The sequence below is a fragment of the Pinus tabuliformis genome, chromosome 8 (genome assembly GCF_031772625.1).
Source record: "Pinus tabuliformis cultivar Carrire ecotype Pingquan chromosome 8, CPIR1, whole genome shotgun sequence".
Lineage (NCBI taxonomy): Eukaryota > Viridiplantae > Streptophyta > Pinopsida > Pinales > Pinaceae > Pinus > Pinus tabuliformis.
The window spans coordinates 1,429,851,469-1,429,871,001 of NC_142294.1; the positions used below are offsets into that span (position 1 = coordinate 1,429,851,469).

General features: G+C 34.2%; 1 protein-coding gene across 1 annotated transcript; it reads right to left on the minus strand.

Annotated features, from left to right (window-relative positions):
- Positions 1 to 523: 523 nt before the first annotated feature.
- Positions 524 to 1,420, minus strand: LOC149241024 (pathogenesis-related protein 1A-like). The gene has a single exon (XM_089367417.1). The coding sequence runs from the start codon at positions 1,285 to 1,287 to the stop codon at positions 805 to 807; it is 483 nt and encodes a 160-aa protein (XP_089223543.1). The 5' UTR covers positions 1,288 to 1,420; the 3' UTR covers positions 524 to 804.
- Positions 1,421 to 19,533: the final 18,113 nt, after the last annotated feature.

Sequence of the window (19,533 nt, forward strand, 5' to 3'; positions counted from 1 at the left end):
AAAAAAAAAATCAAATCCCCGCTTCACATATACCTGAAAATAACATATATTAGTCATCGAAAAACTATAGCGGTAGCCTCTATCACTTTCTCTCGATATTAAAAGATAAACAAAAATATATTAATTAGATAATAATTAATATTTTCTAAACTTATACTATTGGGTATCCGTATAATGCTGTCTACGACATAAATATCTAATTAAGTCTATTTTAAGATTTAAAATTCTGAAAGCCATAATATTATATGAAAAAATTATTTAAAATTTAAAACCTGAACTATCTCAAATTAAAAGTTGTAATGCGGAATTGGGAATACTAGTGCCCTTTTATTAATTTAATAGCATTCATTATAAAGATAAATAACTTTTTTTATAAAAGAAATTATTTTACTTACACGATATTTCCAATCTTGAACTTTAATACTGTGGTTTACTTAATAAAACCTTAGATCATATTGGCAAAGCCCTAATCCAATATTTATCTCCTTACATCACTAAACACATAAAAATAATATATACTCCCTTATAATCTAAAATAAGTGACCTTCCATGATTTGGAATCTTCTCCCATTTAATCTACTAACCAATTACAAACGATTTATGCTGTTTTAAAATAAGCGACTTTCGATGATTTTGAATCAGGAAAGGCCGTCGATAAGCGCATTTATTCTGATGGGCAAAACGACAATTATTTACTTACGAGCATCGTCAACGTACACAGACGTTCAAGAGATACAGTAACACGAAATATTAGAAGGAAATTAACGAAAACTAATACGATATGATAGGTCGGGATATCAGAATTCAGTATGGTTTCTGCCCTACATAGTTCCCACGCGGATCGTAGTTGCAGATAACGAACATCCAGCCGTTGTTGCATTGAGCTTGAGCGCAGCCGAGCCTCTTGGAATCTCTCCACACCACCTGAGTATAGTGCCCACATTCTTTACCTTCAGCGCAGGTATTAGAAGTGTAATCGTAATCTTGCTTCTCATTAACCCAGGCCGTCACGGCACTTCCCACTGGATCTGTTATTCCGTAACCCTCGAAAAGATTTTCTCCATATTGACCACCAGAGTGCTGCAGAGCGCAGTCTCCTATGCGTTGGTTTGCATAATTTTGTGCGTAGGCCGCGACGGTATCGTCCCAGACGAGAGCCTCGACACCCACCTGGGCTCTGGCGTCATTGTGAGGAGATAAGAATTGCTGTTGCACATCTTGCCCTTGCCCTACCAAGCAGTAGCAAGCTATTTGCAGAAAAACAGCATACCTGAAAAACCAATTCATATTGAACAAACTAAGTGAATAACTTTCAATCCCAAAAGAAAGAATGAAATCACTCGCCGCTCACTCAATTCAATATGAGAAAACAAGCAAGCGCTTATGTATATTTATAGCAATTCTCAACTACATATCGCATCCACAATATGGAGGAAAATGTGGGGAAGATGTATGGTATGAGTTAGTCTTCATTTATCTCAATCTAGAAGAACGCCGAGCCTTGACTGACATGAATCTCATCACACAATTCCCCGTTAATTTTGCAAGTGATGCCGAGCGAAACAAGGAGATGTTGTGACTCGCCTTCGCATTGTCGTCAGTTTTGACACGGCTGTTGGAGACCCAAACTTTCATTGAATAGGAGCGTAGACTAACGGAGTTTTCTCTTATAGCGTCGGCCTTTTTTGCTCAATGCCCTTTGAGACGTCGAACAGGTAAACATATCGTTATTATTACGTCTTTCATTGAAACTTTAGTTGCTGGCACGTTTTTGGATTTTTCTTTTCATAATTCTGTGGTAATTTTGTCCGGGAAGAGATGTTTTAGAATTGTAAATTAGAATTGTGTTATTTGTGAAATTTAAGTGTCTAACTATTAAGTATATCTCAAATAATAATAAATTATAATTTTATTTACCTATATAATTAAATTAGACTTAAATTGGATTAACAGTAGTATGCCATGAAATTGTTGTGTTTGGTTAAGAGGTCATTTTCACGGACATAAGGAAAAAGTTAACAATTATAAGTTAAGTAGGAGTAGTATGTTTTGACATTTTATTGGGTAAAGAGCTAGTTTTTCTGAAACTTAAAGAAACATGTTAATAATTAACAGCCCAAAATCCAAAGAGATTTGGCGGGAATGAAAGCTTGTCTCCTTGCAAACCACCAACAAATAATACCAATTGGCATGGTTTTCTTTAAATAACAGTGATGAGTCAACCTCTCTTTACAATAACAAATACAAATAATTATTCCCCCTATTGATTTATTGGTTTGAAAGCTAAAATATAATAATAACAAATACAAATAATTATTCCCACTATTGATTTATTGGTTTGAAAGCTAAAATATAATAAATTTTCTCATTAATTAAAAATATCAATCAAATTATTAATGTCTTTTGAACCAAATTAATTTCAACCAATAAAATACCAACATTTTGCAAACTAGTGAAACTTATCCACCAAACATAAATTGGTGAACTATCATGTGGAAAATAGGATAGCAATAGTTAATGGATATTAATAACAGGTTTATCATGTTTATCATACTTACGTAAAAAGTGGAGAAATACCAACCAGATAAGTTCGTCAAGGAATGGTCATAAATCACGGGATGTATCAGTGCACGAGTGAATTGTGAAATATTTGCATCCTCTTTTGACTGTGTAGATAAAAATGACACTTCTAAGCATCAATTTAGGTAGGAATGGTCATAAGTCAGAGAATGTATCAATGCACAAGTGAGTTGTGAGATACTGGCCTCTCTTTTGACTGTGTCGATTAAAATGACACTTGTAAGCATCAATTTTTCCCACCCATCTTGAATGTAGTCGTTATTGCATCTAACAAGATTGCACTTCTTATGCACCACGTCACAACTAACATAATTGCACTTCTTATGCACCACGTCACAACTAACATAATCTTCATATATATGATGCAACTTTTTCTTACTCATTAGTGATTACAAATTCATGAATAATAAATTTTTTCATGAACATCCATGGAATTCTAAAATTCCACAATTTATTATATATTTTGATGAAATAACTGATTTAATATTATTATATTTTGTTTTAGTTTTTTAATTAAAATGTTAAAATAATTAATAATATTTTTTTTAGGAATTTAGATTCACTGACAGTTATAAACACCTTGTGGGATGACTTTGTGAACTATTTTTATGATTGTGCAAAAGAGAGGCTTATGCAGCTGGAAGAATAAGTTGTATATATAAACTAAAATGTTCACATCCATATGGTGGCCCTAACTAATAAGCTGGGGCTATTTAAAGAAGATGGGGACTCAAATTTATGTCCTCCTTCTATAGAGAAGTCTAGACAATGTTCTCAATCACTTATAAGTTATACTCTATCTATTTTCTTGTTAGTTAGTTCTTCTTCTTCACATCCTTATGATTCTTTGGATTCATATTTCAATGTAGATTCTTAATACTCATCTTTAGTATGATGACTAATATTCTAATGGTTGAAATGGTTTTGTAGATTATTTCGTTGATGTGCATTGGCTGGCATTTGTTAATTTTTCCTTTCCACTTCTTTTGATTTAGAATCAATTTCTATCCTTCCTTATGGACTATGTCCTCTCAGTATTATGCTTACATGGAAGGATCATTAATACTTATTCCATTGAAGAGTGCCATTTTATTTCATAAGTGAATGTATAGAAACTTCAAATACTTAAGTAGTACATATAGTTTCCTGGAACAGATATAAGAATTATCACCATCTTCCTAAACACAATGGTGTATTCTTGCACACTTTTCCTTTGCCTCTACTTGAAGTGATGCCAATGGAATTAATAGTCCTCTTGATAGCGTGTTAGCTCCTAATGGTGGTTTTAAATTCTTCCCATTTAGTTACTAATGAATAAATCTTTAGCCTAAGTGTCTCCATATGACTTTGTCATTACATTAGTGCATGAACCTCTAGTTTTAGCTAGGAAAAATGAAACTTCCTAGTCTTTAAGTATATGGATAGTAGCTTACACTTTTAGTTGTTATAATGATTGTTTCAATAGAAACATTAATCTAGCAATGATATTATTTGATGCTAAATTTCACTTCTATATGAAACAAGGGTTATGAACAAGTTATGACACTTGAATGTGGTTTCTCTTTCCCAGGCTCCTTTTTCTACCTACTTTTTGTTCTTCATTATTTCCCACATTTCACATCCAATCCAAATTCTGAGTTAGAGGAACAAACATCCCCAAAATTTCTAATCTTGTTCATCATATCCTCCATGAGGAGGTCTATGTTATGAGAGATATCAAAAAACGTCTCTTCAAACCTGACACATATGGAGGGTTTTTATGAATAAACTCATCTATCATGGCTAAAGTTATAGAACTACATCCTTAAGGAATTTACCAAATCTCACAATGTTAAATGAATACTATAAAGAATTTATAATATCATCTTTAAATTATCATGGATATTAAACTAGAATAGTTCATCACAATAGATTTTGTACTATGCTAAAATATTTTATTAAGTAGATTGATTTCCTTATATCTTATATTTATTTTCCTTAGCTTACTACTCCAATGAATGAAATAAGTGAAATATGAAAATGAAACTGTAAGAATGTAAGCGCACCAATGACACCAACAAACATAAGACGTATCTTATGGAAACCAAATCGCAGAAAACCCATAAGGAATGTAAGCATTACTTTATGCTCTCTTTTACTTAATTATAAAAATGAAAGTACAAAGGAATGAAAACTCACTATGGAGTTTTCTTTGATACTATGGCTTGAACGGTTGTAAAATATAGTTCCTCCTTTGTTATGCTCTCAAATACAACTTCTAGGTACTTTATTGTACTACAGAAAAGGTATAATGCTAAAATAATTGAAACCTCCCTCTTCCTAGTAGCCCAATATTTAAGATACCTTGATAACTAACTAGAATTATGACTTTCACATCATCAACCCTCAATTAGTGATAGGGATTTGGAACTTCTAGAATATTATTGAAATTCCAGACATCCCTATCCAAATACATGAATTATGGGCCTTAACATGGCATCCACTTAGTATCATGGTGTTTAAGAAGGTAATTCAAATTGTGGGAGGCATAATTTCCACAAATTAGCTCAAATTGTTGTGATTGCCACTTCATTAGAAAGTTCCCAGTGTCTAGAATAGTTTCTAGGCGATAAGATCTTTGATTTCAATTATTTAATACTAAATGTGCTAATTGATTCATAAATGTTTCTTTGAACGGCTTCAAATGTTAAGTCTCATAACTAAGACCTACCACTAGGATGGACGTTGTAAGTCAATTCCTGCCTTTTTTCCACCTAAAAATTACCAATGTAGATAAGAAACTACATAATAAACAATTATGGATCGAGCCCCAATGACTTACTTGCACCAACAATGGAGATTCTTTGAAATCTTTATCTACACAACTTTGTTTCAAATCTTCGCTAAAAACAAGGTAAGGAGAAGTGGTCTTCTAAATCCTTTGCTAGTTTTTTCTTGATTTCTTGTAATAATAGTAAAAAATATTACAATAATCAATTTTTTAATTATTCTTACATTTTCATTTGAATATTCATATTTTAATGAAAAATAATTTCAAACCTATGACTACATTTTCTAGCATGGCTATACCATCATCAAGTAACACCAAATCAAAATATTAGAATCTTTGTTAATGGGTATCAAGCATAGAGACGTGGTTTAATAGTACTATGTAATATACATGAGGTGTAAGCATTGTGCAATATTTCCGAATTTGTTTGGTAAATAATATATCACTCTACACTTTTTGAAAGTGATGTATACAAAACTTATAAAGAAAAATTCAAGGCTATTTGTGTAAGGTGTAAGTATTTTCTAATAAATTTGTTTTGTAAATAATATATAGGTGTAAGTATTTTCTACTATTTTAATTGGTTTTGTAAAATAATATATCACTCTGCACATTTTGAAAGCAATGTATACAAAATCTTCAAAGAAAATGGAACTTCCCTAGAATTAATATTCATGGCGCAAATTTTCAAGAATATTCAAGGCTATTATCTCTATTACTATTTTTAATTGGTTTTGAAAATAATATATCACTCTGCACATTTTCAAAGCAATGTATACAAAATCTTCAAAGAAAATGGAACTTCCCTGGCGTTCTAGAATTAATATTCATGGCACAAATTTTCAAGAATATTCAAGGCTATTATCTCTATTTCTAACTTTTGTTTTGCATTTCAAATATTTCGAAAATATCCAAGAACCATGCGTTCTATGAGATGTATGTATCTTCTCCAACCAAGGGTTGGAACATGACTAATTAACATTAAATTACAATAGGTTACTATATAGTCTAAATGGATTATTTCATTTTTGGTTGGGGATAAAGAATGGAACCTGCTTCGGTCAACATTAACATTAATTCTTTGTAGTTATTAGTCCCTGCCATCTGACAATGGCCAAGGACTATAGTAATCGAAAAGCAGGATGTTAGTATTAATTGAGCTGCTTGTTAGTATCCGTTCGTGGATTATAACGAAAGTTTTTAAATACATAATCATTTATCATCTTATTTGGCCTCTTCTCGAGGTGGGGAGGCAAAAACTTAGGTTATATGTATTTATGTTTTTGTTATCAGCTTAAGATCAGCTTAATGCTAGCATTAATGCTAAGCATTTAATGCTTGGGATTGGGATGTTCATGCATGCTTGGGATGATGTTCAATTGTCTTATTTTAGACAGACATTATTTTAGACAGACAGGTGGTCTGTTGGCTTGCATGAAGATGAGCGTGGCGAGATGCCAGGAGGAGAAGAGGGTTGCATGAAGATGTGTGTGGCCACAATCTCAGGTACATTCGAGCTGGGCAGTGGAGAGTTTGATAAGCAATAGCACGAGCTCTAATTCTTTCACCATCGATAGTGAAGTGGATCAATTGTTTTCTGCAACAACTATGGATACCGCAACAGCTATGGATACTGAATTGTTCACCATCGATAGTGAAGTGGATCAATTGTTTTCTGCAACAACTCTCTACAACTGGGCTGTAACGAAAGAAAGCCTTCTGAGGCTGGGCTGTAATGGGCTTAGCGCTGTAACAGGCTTACCTGTAACGAAAGAAAGCCATCTTGGGCAGGCAGGAGCCGTACTGAGCAGCGGGAGTATCCCATCCCTTTCTGTCACAAATCATATCTTGCCCCTTTTTCACCCGGTAAGTCTACTATTAAGGACTAATATGGGTTGTCCTTACTGCTGCCTTTTCCTCTTCTTCCTCTTTATTGTACCATTCCATCTCTGGCCAGTCTGCCTCCATCTCTGGCCTGTATTTCTGGTACTGTCTATTGTCTTTCCGGCCATAAGTCTTTTTTGGTCTCGCTTCTTTCTATACTCTTGAATGTTGTCATGTTCTTGGATTTGATTATGCTTTCCACCTTTTTCTTGAATTTGCGCTCCTACTTCCCGTATATTGATCTCCTAGAAACCATCTCCGCACACTTTTTACTGGAAAGAACCGACACACATAAGACATGAGAATGCATAATCATACTAATTCATATATATCGTATGATGTACATTGAAAGGATCATAGCCTGTTGTACATTTGGGTTTTGTCAGGGGATTCTAATTCTTTCTGTATTAGAAAAAATATGTATTATGTATTGAAGATTGGTCATATTCGTACCTTCTGCGTAACTTCACTACAAAACAACCCAACAATCAACAATTATTTTGCAATCATCTCTTTGAAAATTTCTCGGCTAAACAACAACCTGATACATGTTTCATACCCAATTCTATTTCTTTAGAAATGTTATCTTAGTTACACAATATATCATTTCAATATAGAGATTTCCATTCGTTATCCTTTATACTTGTATTTATCTTTAGTCACTTGCTACCTAGAATCGACCTTGCTAGCCCCTCCATATTGTATTTGCCCTGGCTGTTTGAGTCCCAATCAGCTGACACCTTGAGGCCTTCTATTTCTCCTCTTCTCTGCTCTCCGCAGCCTCAGAAATCAACATTCAATTAAAGAACATGTCACAGTCATCACAAATCTTCGCTGTGAAGCAGCAGAAAACGTATACGATAATAATACTAAAATAGTAAAGCAACATTCACCATCCATGGTCAGAATGAAAACTGACACAGTAAACAAGATATTACTTCTTGCCTGTTTAGCCCCTAAGGTTGAGTCAATGAATGGAGATAACAACACAAGTAAAAACAAAACCGCTATGTAGGCCATCGCTGCTTCCGCCTCGCCTGGTCACACAGAACTCTTACAAAAAGTTCTAAATGCATTGAATCTATATGCACGAGTATGATAATATATATGGATAGAGGCCGAGAATTCTGTTTTCGCCTCAATTGCTAAGAATATGGAAATTTTCATGCCAGATTACAAGTAATTTTCATGCCGGATTACAAGTATCTGATTTGAAAGCTGTATATTTCGAAATTGGTTCTACCTCAGACAGACATGTATGGTTCTCCAACAGCCCTAGATACATCCTTCGTTGTCTCAGAAAGGGGGTTCCTCGCTGCCACAGAGAATGAGTCCCTCACCTCCCTGCTGCCTCAGAGCATTGATCTGCTGTCTCAGGTTTCGCTATGACGCTTGCGTTACCCAACATATGTTTTACACAGGCCAACACATGTAATGTATGTGGCGAGTCTAGAGTGTATGATAATGGCACACACAAGCACGTGGCTTGCATGTAATGTAATGGTGTTGGCTAAATGTTTTTGAGTAAACTTATGCCCTTTCATTTTAACTTTACGTACAAAATATTTAAATTCTCTATGATCTAAACATGTAAAGGGTACACTGCCTCCGAATCCAATTCCTATTGTTAATTTTATATTTTAGATTTTAACATGCGTCCCTTTTCTAAAAGTTATATTTTTAATTATTATTAATTTAAATTTAATGATTATAAATTTTTGCAATAAACTTTATACCAACAATAATATTATACGCAAATAAGAAAATCTCATACAATGCAAGACATACGTTCTAGGCAGTGAAATCGATTATTTCAACAAAATTGTCACTAAAATTTTTTATTTAGTTTATTAAAATAAAAATATGACATTATTACAAATCTGATTTAGTGTACCAAATGCATAGTTTAATGGTAGAATTAGCATATCAGATTTGACGAAAGCACAACAGAGCATTATTGAATGCTACATGCCATGCTTGAATTTGCCCTTTATTCAAAGTTGAAAAATAAAGGAACGGAAGGAACAACCATCGCTTCTCTAGAAAGCGAAAATACACCAACAACCGATTAATCTTGTATTGGTTAGCTACAGTGGACTAGTATTTCTTGATTTTGCTTATTAATTTTAAGCTGTATTTGACTGGTCAGTGGATTGATATAGATTTACAATGACTGATCGTTGTTCGTTGTGAAATTTTGCCAAAAACAAGCAAAAATATTGTTTGCTTTCCTATGTATTCATGGACAGATGATCAAGTGTCACTTGTGAGATGTGCAAGTGGAACTTGATGAGTCAATCTCACTTCTGTTGAATTGTGAGTTCAAGGTAGACTCAGAAGAGTTGGCTTCACTTGCTTTTCTCAAAGAGCAGGGTTGACTCAGATTGGAAGAGTCGGGTATCACAGAAAGCTGGGTGTTTTCATCTATTTTAAATTCCCTGATTTCTTGTTCAACATCTGACCATTTTCTTCAGATTGGATTTGGGATGTCTCTGAAGCTGCTGCTTCCATTCTATTAAGTGTTCCCGTATGTTTGCTAGCAGCCACCTACATTTGTATCTTACAACTTTTGCTTCATCAGTCAGTTTATTCCACGAGTCTCCAATCATTTTGCTGATCTCCCTATCCTTGCCCGGATGCAATTCTTTCAATTTTGTATGTTGCTCAGTAAAGGAAAAATTGTAAGCACTCCTATTTGGCGGTCGTGATCCCTCTTTTTCATTTCATCCTTCCTCCTATGACCTCGACGAGGAGGAACCCCTGAAGATGTATCCCCATTATCAGAATTGTTCATGCAATTAACTGTAGCTGGCAAATGCTTAAAAACAGAGTTCTCTTGCTCTAGCTTCTTCTCAGCATCTAGTACGGTTTTCGTGATTCTCCCACTCAATGCAGCTACAGGTGCATTCTCAGGCTCAACTTAATGCAGGGACTTGCTACCTCGCAGCTCATCTTGTTTTATATAGCTATACCCATTATTCTACCAAGAATATACGAAGCATGTAAAATGTTTGAACTTAATATTCTAATGGTTATGGAAGAGGATTTGATATTGCGTGTCATTTAACATCAACATGGAAATACCAACAATCCACTTTATATCATGTGTGTAATTTTTTCCCCAAACCGCTATCAAAATAATCTATTCTAAGGCGGTAACAACATTTGGATGAAGATATGGAATATGGAGTTACTGATATGAGTCGTTATTATAATTATTTTCATTCGCAAAAGAAAGTAATTAGGAACCTATTGTAATTAATCTCCCAAAATGACAAGCTTTGTCTAGACATTTGGGGACCATAGGGAGAGATTGGATTGCAATGTAAGCCTACCAAGATTGGCCGAACTGGAGTGACCGGATAGCGGAATCATGAAAAAGCCTATTCGGATTTACAAACCAAAACATTTATGTTGACCTATTATCTATTCTTATAAAAGAAATTATTTTACTTGCACGATATTTCTAATATTGAACTTTAATACTATGGTTTAATTAATTACCATAAAACCTTAGATCATATTTGCAAGCCCTAATCCAATATTTATCCCCTTACATCACTAAACACATAAAAAGAATATATACTCCCTGATTATCCAAGAACCAAATACAAACGATTTACTGTTGGAATTTAATTCCAACTGCAATAATGAATAGCTGGACAAGAATTTAATTTGCAATAAATACTCCAGGCTGTTTGATGCCGCAAAGTCGCCTTTGATATTTTTGCACATAAATGTGCATTAAACTCACAGAATTGATTTCCCCTGCAGACAACCGACTTGTTTTTTGATAAAAGCATTACCGCCTTGCTACATTACATACAGAGATAGGCATTAGAAGATATTTTGTAATATTATATTGTTTTAATCAGATATGTTTTAGCATATAAATACCACACAGCAGTTATGTTTTAAGGTTAGCAGCTGAAGAATCATACAGAGCAGAGGAGAGCACGCAGCAGCGTGAAGAAAATACTTCCAGAACAGAGAAACACACAACAGTGCACAACAGAGTAGATGCAACAGCGTAGCAAAGAACAGCAAGGGAAAAATGCACAACAGTGCAGATATTTTGAATGTAATTTGTTTTATAGTTGTTTGCTGAGAGAGAGGGACGAACCTGTAACAGTTAGTTCTATTTTTAATAAATACAAGTTATTTTTTCCTGTTGTTGTTACACCGTCACTGTTGCTGTTACACCAGTTCCACCGTTGCTGCAACACCAAACTGCGTTGCTGCAACACCATTTCCAGTAAACGTTTTTCAGCTTTCTAAAAAAAACAGAGTGTTAAAACAGAGTATTTTTCTTGTCTATCTGTTATGAAATTTATCAGAAAATTTCAACATGGTATCAGAGCTGGTCTAGGCACTCAGTGAGTCAAAAACAGAGATTGTTTTTTACTGTAGGAGCTGTAAGAAGTTTGTTGAGCAGAATTTTTTCCAGCAGAGAAAGTTTTTGCTTGTTTTCATTTTACAGTCAGTATCTCTTCTTTACCAATACAGGTTAAGATGGCAGATGCTGGAACAGGTTTGACAAATTCCCAACTGCCACAGTTTAATGGAAAAAATCACAGTTATTGGTCCATAACAATGAAAGCATTGTTTGCTTCTAAAGGACTATGGGAGCTAGTTGAAACTGGCTATGCTGAACCTGCAGATGCAACAACACTGGCTGCTTTGACAGTAGCAGAGAGAGACCAGTTGAAAGGCGACAGAAAGAAGGATGCCAAAGCCCTCTTTTTCCTCTTCCAATCAGTACATGAAAGTGTTTTTCTGCAGATTGCTGCAGCAAAAAAATCTAAGGAGGCATGGGATATTCTCAAAACTGCCTATCAAGGCATGGAGAAGGTGAAGACTGCAAAGTTGCAGATGCTGAGGAGAGACTTTGAAAATCTCAGCCTGAAGGAATCTGATACAATAGATTCATTCTTCACTCAGGTTATTGGCTTGATAACCCAAATAAGATCTCATGGTGAGATTCTTGAAGATAGAAGGATTGTAGAGAAAATCTTGAGATGTTTACCCTCAAGGTTTGAATCTATTGTGGTAGCAATAGAAGAAACAAAATATCTCTCACAGTTCACGGTAGATGAGCTGAGTGCTTCACTTTTGTCTCATGAACACAGACTGAGTAGAGGAACAGATTCCTCATTTGAGCAAGCATTCAAGACTCAGATGTCTTTTGGCCAAAGAAGAGGTCGAGGCAGAGCAAATAACAAAGGTCCTGGAAGAAGCCAAAACAGAGGCAGAAATTATCCTGCTAGCACAAGCGGAAGGAGCTGCAATCAAAACCAAGCTGAAGGTTCAAGCAAACAACAAGCTCATGGACAAAGGTATGACAAATCCCAAGTCCAATGTCATTATTGTAAGAAATATGGGCACTATGCCAATGAATGTAGGAAAAAACAAAGTGACATGAATAATAGGCAGAATGCTAATTTTGCAAATGAAGAAGATAAGAACCCAAAGAATGTGCTATTAACATGTAACATAGCACAAGACAAACAAGAAGATTTTTGGTTCTTAGACTCAGGTTGTAGTAATCACATGACTGGAAATATTGCAATGTTTGCCAATCTGGATGAAAATGTGAAATCTGAGGTAACAATAGGGACTGATAATAAAATATCTGTCAAGGGTAAGGGCAGAGTCAGTATCCGAGAAAAAAATGGAGAACAGATGATTGTGCCAGAGGTATACTATGTACCTGGTCTGAAATGTAATCTTTTGAGCATTGGACAGCTCATTGACAAAGGTTACAACGTGTTCTTCAAAGATGATACCTGTATTATCAGAGACATACTTCCAAGTAAGAAGATCATTGCACAGGTGCAGATGACCAGCAATAACATGTTTCCTCTCAAACTCAGGGCAGATTTGAAGGAAGGAAGAACTATTGCGGCTGTAACACAAGAAGTCTTTCAGGAACAAGTGAAAGATGAGAATTGGTTGTGGCATTTGAGATTTGGACATCTCAATTTCGGAGGCTTGAATCTGTTGCACAGAAAGGGAATGGTAAAGGGATTGCCGTTGATTGAGAAACCAGACAGCCTTTGTGAAGGCTGCATTTTGGGCAAGCAACACAAAGAAAGCTTTCCAGCAGGAAAGAGTATAAGGGCAAAAGCACCCTTGGAAATTGTTCACTCTGATGTGTGCGGACTGATGCAAATACCATCATTTGTCGGAAATAAATATGTTTTGACTTTTATTTATGATTACACCAGAAAGACATGGGTGTATATGCTGAAACAGAAGAGTGAAGTGTTTGAGAAATTCCGCCACTTCAAAACTCTTGTTGAAAAGCTATGTGGGCATTATATCAAAGTTCTCAGAACAAATAGAGGAGGAGAGTACATCTCCCAAGACTTTCTGCGTTTTTGCAGAGAGAATGGCATACAAAAGCAGTTCACCACAAGGTATACACCTCAGCAAAACGGCGTTGCTGAAAGAAAGAATAGGACCATTCTTGACATGGTCAGAAGTATGCTGAAGGCAAAACACTTACCGCATGAGTATTGGGCAGAAGCTGTTACTTGCGCAGTTTACATCTTGAATAGATGCCCAACTAAAGCTGTCATGAACAGAATACAAGAAGAGGCATGGAGTGGTCAAAAACAAACTGTCACTCACATGAGAGTATTCGGTTGTGTAGCATATGCACATGTACCGGATCAGCTAAGGCAAAAGCTTGATAGTAAGGGGGAGAAGTGTGTCTTTATTGGCTATTGTGATGAGTCAAAAGCATACAAACTCTATAATCCATCCACCAAGAAATTAATAATAAGTAGAGATGTGCAGTTCATTGAAGATGAAGCTTGGGATGGAAGCTTGGAAAAAATAGTGAATGTGAAGACAATTGTGTCTCATGAAGAACAAGAGGAAGGGACAGCAGCAAATAATCGTTCCTTGGTGGCTCCTCCTACACAACAGCAAGTACAACAAACCACCCCACAAGCTGGAATTCGAACAGCCTTGAGAAGTCAAGGAAGAACAATTGCTGTTACACCACAAACAGCTGTTGCTGAAACACCACATGGATCAGATATACCCTCAAGTTCGGATGGAACTCCAAGCACACCAAGAAGACCAAGATTCAGAAATCTAAATGATATTTATGAACAAGGAGAGGTAAGTAACAATACCGGTCTGAATTCATTATTCGCTTTGTATTGTCATATTGATGACCCAATCCATTTTGAATATGCTGTAAATGAAGATAAATGGATTGAAGCAATGAATGAAGAAATTGGTGCAATTGAGAAGAGTAAAACATGGGAGTTAGTGGATCTCCCTGAAGGCAAAGATGCCATTGGAGTTAAGTAGGTCTATAAGACCAAAAGCAATGCTGAAGGTAAGACTGATAGGCACAAAGCAAGACTTGTTGTGAAAGGCTACAAGCAGCAACAAGGCAAAGACTATGATGAAACCTTTGCACTAGTAGCAAGGATGGAAACAGTGAGAACAATGTTGTCTATTGCAGCACAACACAAATGGAAGATTTATCAGATGGATGTTAAATCTGCATTCCTGAATGGAGTGTTAAAAGAAGAGGTTTATGTTGATAAACCTTCGGGCTATGAAGTTGAAAGCCAAGAGCATAAAGTTTGTAAACTGAAGAAGGCTCTATATGGGCTGAAGCAAGCTCCAAGAGCATGGTACAGCAGAATTGATGCTTATCTGATTGAGAATGGGTTTAATAAGTGTGATGGTGAACCCACACTCTACATAAAACAGAATGACGGTAAGATATAAGGATGGACAAATAACCCCAAAAGGCCTCATACCTAGACTGATCACTGTTATTTGTCCATCCTTATTTGATCACTGACACATATGGAGGGTTTTTATGAATAAACACATCTACCATGGCTAAAGTTCTGGAACTACGTCCTTAAGGCAATTACCAAATCTCACAATGTTGCATGAGTACTATAAAGAATTTATAATATCATCTTTAAATTATCATGGATATTCAACTAGAATAGTTCATCACAATAGATTTTGTACTATGCTAAAATATTTTATTAAGTAGGTTCATTTCCTTATATCTTATTTTTATTTTCCTTAGCTTACTACTCCAATGAATGAAATAATTGAAATATGAAAATGAAAGTGTAAGAATGTAAGCACACCATCGACACAAATAAACATAAGACGTATCATATGGAAACCAATTGGGAGAAAACCCATAAGGAAGGTAAGCATTACTTTATGCTCTCTTTTCCTTAATTATCAAAATGAAAGTACAAAGGAATGGCAACTCACTATGGAGTTTTCTTTGATACTATGGCTTGAATGGTTGTAAAATATAGCTCCTCCTTTGTTATGCTCTCAAATACAGCTTCTAGGTACTTTCTTGTACTACAGAAAAAGTATAATGCTAAAATAATTGAAACCTCCCTCTTCCTAGTAGCCCAATATTTAGGATACCTTGATAACTAACTAGAGTTATGAATTATGACTTTCATATCGTCAACCCTCAATTAGTGATAGGGATTTGGAACTTCTAAAATATTATTGAAATTCCACACATCACTATCCAAATACATGAATTATGGGCCTTAACATGGCGTCCACTTGGTATCATGGTGTTTAAGAAGGTAATTGAAATTGTGGGAGGCATAATTTCCAGAAATTAGCTCAAATTGTTGTGATTGTCACTTCATTAGAAAGTTCCCAGTGTCTAGAATAGTTTCTAGGCAATAAGATCTTTGATTCCAATTATTTAATTCTAAATGTGCTAATTGATTCATAAATGTTTCTTTGAACGAATTCAAATGCTAAGTCTCATAACTAAGACCTACCACTAGGATGGACGTTGTAAGTCAGTTCCTGCCATTTTTCCACCTAAAAAATACCAATGTAGATAAGAAACTACATAATAAACCATTATGAATCAAGCTCCAATGACTTACTTGCACCAACAATAGAGATTGTCTGAAACCTTTATCTACACACCTTTGTTTCAAATCTCCACTAAAAACAAGGTAAGGAGAAATGGTCTTCTAAATCCTTTGCTAGTTTTTTCTTGTTTCCTTGTAATAATAGTAAAATATATTACAATAAACATTTTTTAAATTATTCTCTCATTTTCATTTTGAATATTCATATTTTAATGAAGAATAATTTCAAACCTATAACTACATTTTGTAGCATGGCTATACTATCATCAAGTAACACCAAATCAAAATATTAACAAAGAGAGACGTGGTTTAATAGTACTATGTAATATACATGAGGTGTAAGTATTGTGTAATATTTCCGAATTTGTTTGGTAAATAATATATCACTCTTCACTTTTTGAAAGTGATGTATACAAAACTTTTAAAGAAGAATTCAAGGCTATTTGTTTAATGTGTAAGTATTTTCTAATATTTTTGAATTTGTTTTGTAAATAATATATCGGTGTAAGTATTTTCTACTATTTTTGAATTTGTTTTGTAAATAATATATCGGTGCAAGTATTTTCTACTATTTTTTAATTTGTTTGGTAAATAATATATCACTCTGCACTTTTTGAAAGCAATGTATACAAAATCATTAAAGAAAATGGAACTTCCCTGGCGTTATAGAATTAATATTCACGGCACAAATTCTCAAGAATATTCAAGGCTATTGTCTCTATATCTAACTTTTGTTTTCCGTTTCAAATATTTCGAAAATATCCAAAGAACCTTGCGCTCTATGAGATGTATGTATCTTCTCCAACCAAGGGTTGGAACATGACTAATTAACATTAAATTACAATAGGTTACTGTATAGTCTAAGTGGATTATCTGATTCTTGGTTGGGGATAAAGAATGGAACGTGCTTCGGTCAACATTAACATTAATTCTTTGTAGTTATTTTATATAGTTATACCCATTGTTCTACCAAGAATATACGAAGCATGTAAAATGTTTTAGGTTAATATTCTAACGGTTATGGACGAGGATTTGATACTGCGTGTCATTTAACATCAACATGGAAATACCAACAATATATGATGTCTGTAGATTTTTTCCCGAACCGCTATCAAAATAATCTATTCTAAGGCGGTAACAACGTTTGGATGAAGATATGGAATACTGAGTTACTGATATGAGACATTATTATGATTATTTTCATTCGAAAAAGAAAGTAATTAGGAACATATTGTAATTAATCTCCCAAAATGAGAAGCTTTGTCTAGACATTTGGTGGCCATATGGAGACAATGGATTGCAATGTAAGCCTACCTAGATTGGCCCAACTGGAGTGATCGGATAGTGGAATCATGAAAAAGCCTATTTGGATTCATAAACCAAAACATTTATGTTGACCTTTTATCTATTCTTATTCCATTGACGTAGATAGCTCAATGCACTCCCTGCAAAAGTGTTACCAGCCAACATTTACTTCGTAACTCTAATTTATATAGGTTAGGTATTGTATTTGCATAACTCTATTTTATATAGGTTAGGAACTATATTTGAATTATCATTGTTAATTTTAGTGATTTTGCAGCACCTCGACTTTGACTTCAAAATAGAAATGGATATTTGTGTATATGATGAATAATCTAGGTTCAAATGATGTAATATATTAACATTGTTTATTGAAATAAATACAATGGAATACATTATTAATTAAAGAAAGACATCATTAACTAAGTAAAAGGTAGGGTTGATTCTAGAGGAGAGGGGAAAAAGGGGTTTTAAGGGGAAAGAAGGACATGAAATATGTAAAAGGAGAGGAGACAAAAAGGTTCTAAGGGGAAATCGAACCTATCCAGAATCACTTGTCATTTTCTATAAAAATAAATTTGAGTTATCAAGCACAATAATTAAATGTAATATGTGTGAGGGTGGTGCAGGAAAAGTCATCTCATTTAGTTATTAAAATATGGAGAAAAATACAATTATGTAAGAGGTCAATGTGATGGCGATGTCACTTAGCCATGATAGCAGTTATTTAGTAAAATCATTAGTGAAGCAAGCACGGACAAGAAGGAGAAGCAAATTCAAGTAGAAAAGTAGTAGTTCTTAGAAAATACTTTCTTAGTTGTAGAAATTGAAGAAAAAATATATTTAGTGCTACGAAAGAGTAGATATATATGAAGGACATTGATCTTGCTAAAACTCAAATTTATGTGGAGAAAGATGATTTTATGCTTATGAGTGATTTCTATTGAAAAAATATTTGATCATGTGTAAATATTAGTTGAAAGAAATATGTTTGCAACCAATTTCCTAGATCCTTCAATTAACAGTTTCTTGGTTAGTCTATAGTATAGCCCTAAAGGGGATGGAGATTTTCTAAGGTACTAAAGTGAAATGAAGTAAATCTAATTCTTTGGGTTCTGTAGACTAATGAGAGAAAGATGTAAGTAGTAAGATATGTTGTAGGAGTCAATTGAGTGTCTTTTATTCAATATTAGTCCTTTTACGTGATTTGTAGCTACTTGCAAAAGTTTTTTTTACTCAAAACTATAACAGTGACTTATTATAAGAAAATTATGCAATAACAATTACAACAAGGTAAAACATCTAACATCTATATCATGTTATATAAACATTTATAAAAATCACTTTATTATCAATACCTTTATTTATAAAATAATGCCATGCCTAAATGTTGTGTTTAAAAAAAATACTAATGTGCATGCAAGAATCAATTGTATTCACGATAGAATCAATTGTATTCACGATTTTTTAAAATTATGTTAGTTGCAACACAAACATAGATATGAAGTGTTGTACCAAGTTATTTTCATGGTAATATGGTATAGGGGATCATTTTACTATAAGTTGTAATATTAATATCAATATTAAAATTTATGATATAATAATAATGATAATATCTAGTTCCATAAATTTTGGAAAAAATTTATATGGAATGTGTTAATTATACCACCTAAATTTCTTGGTATTACAGCCATATTGTCAATATTCAATATACGAGTGCGTATCTCAAGTATAGAATCTTTTAAACAGCAATCACGAAATTATTAAAAAGGAGAGGAGTAACAAACGGACTCAGATTCACGAAGTCGTGTCGTGGTTTACCTTATTCCCGCTATGAGTGGCTAGGTTAAAACGGAGACCGATAAAATCAAATCATATATTGATTAACCTTTCATTTAATACCAATTATAATAATTTTCATAACCAACTGAAAAAGATAGACATAGGAGTTTATTTTCAGTTTTAGCTTTTCTCGGTTTAGTAACAATAATGAATTCACTAGAGTAGCAATGTCCCTCATTGGAAGTTTTTTTTTTTCCCCTCCCCCGATAATGATAATGATAATGATGCATACGAAGTTAATTGCAGGAT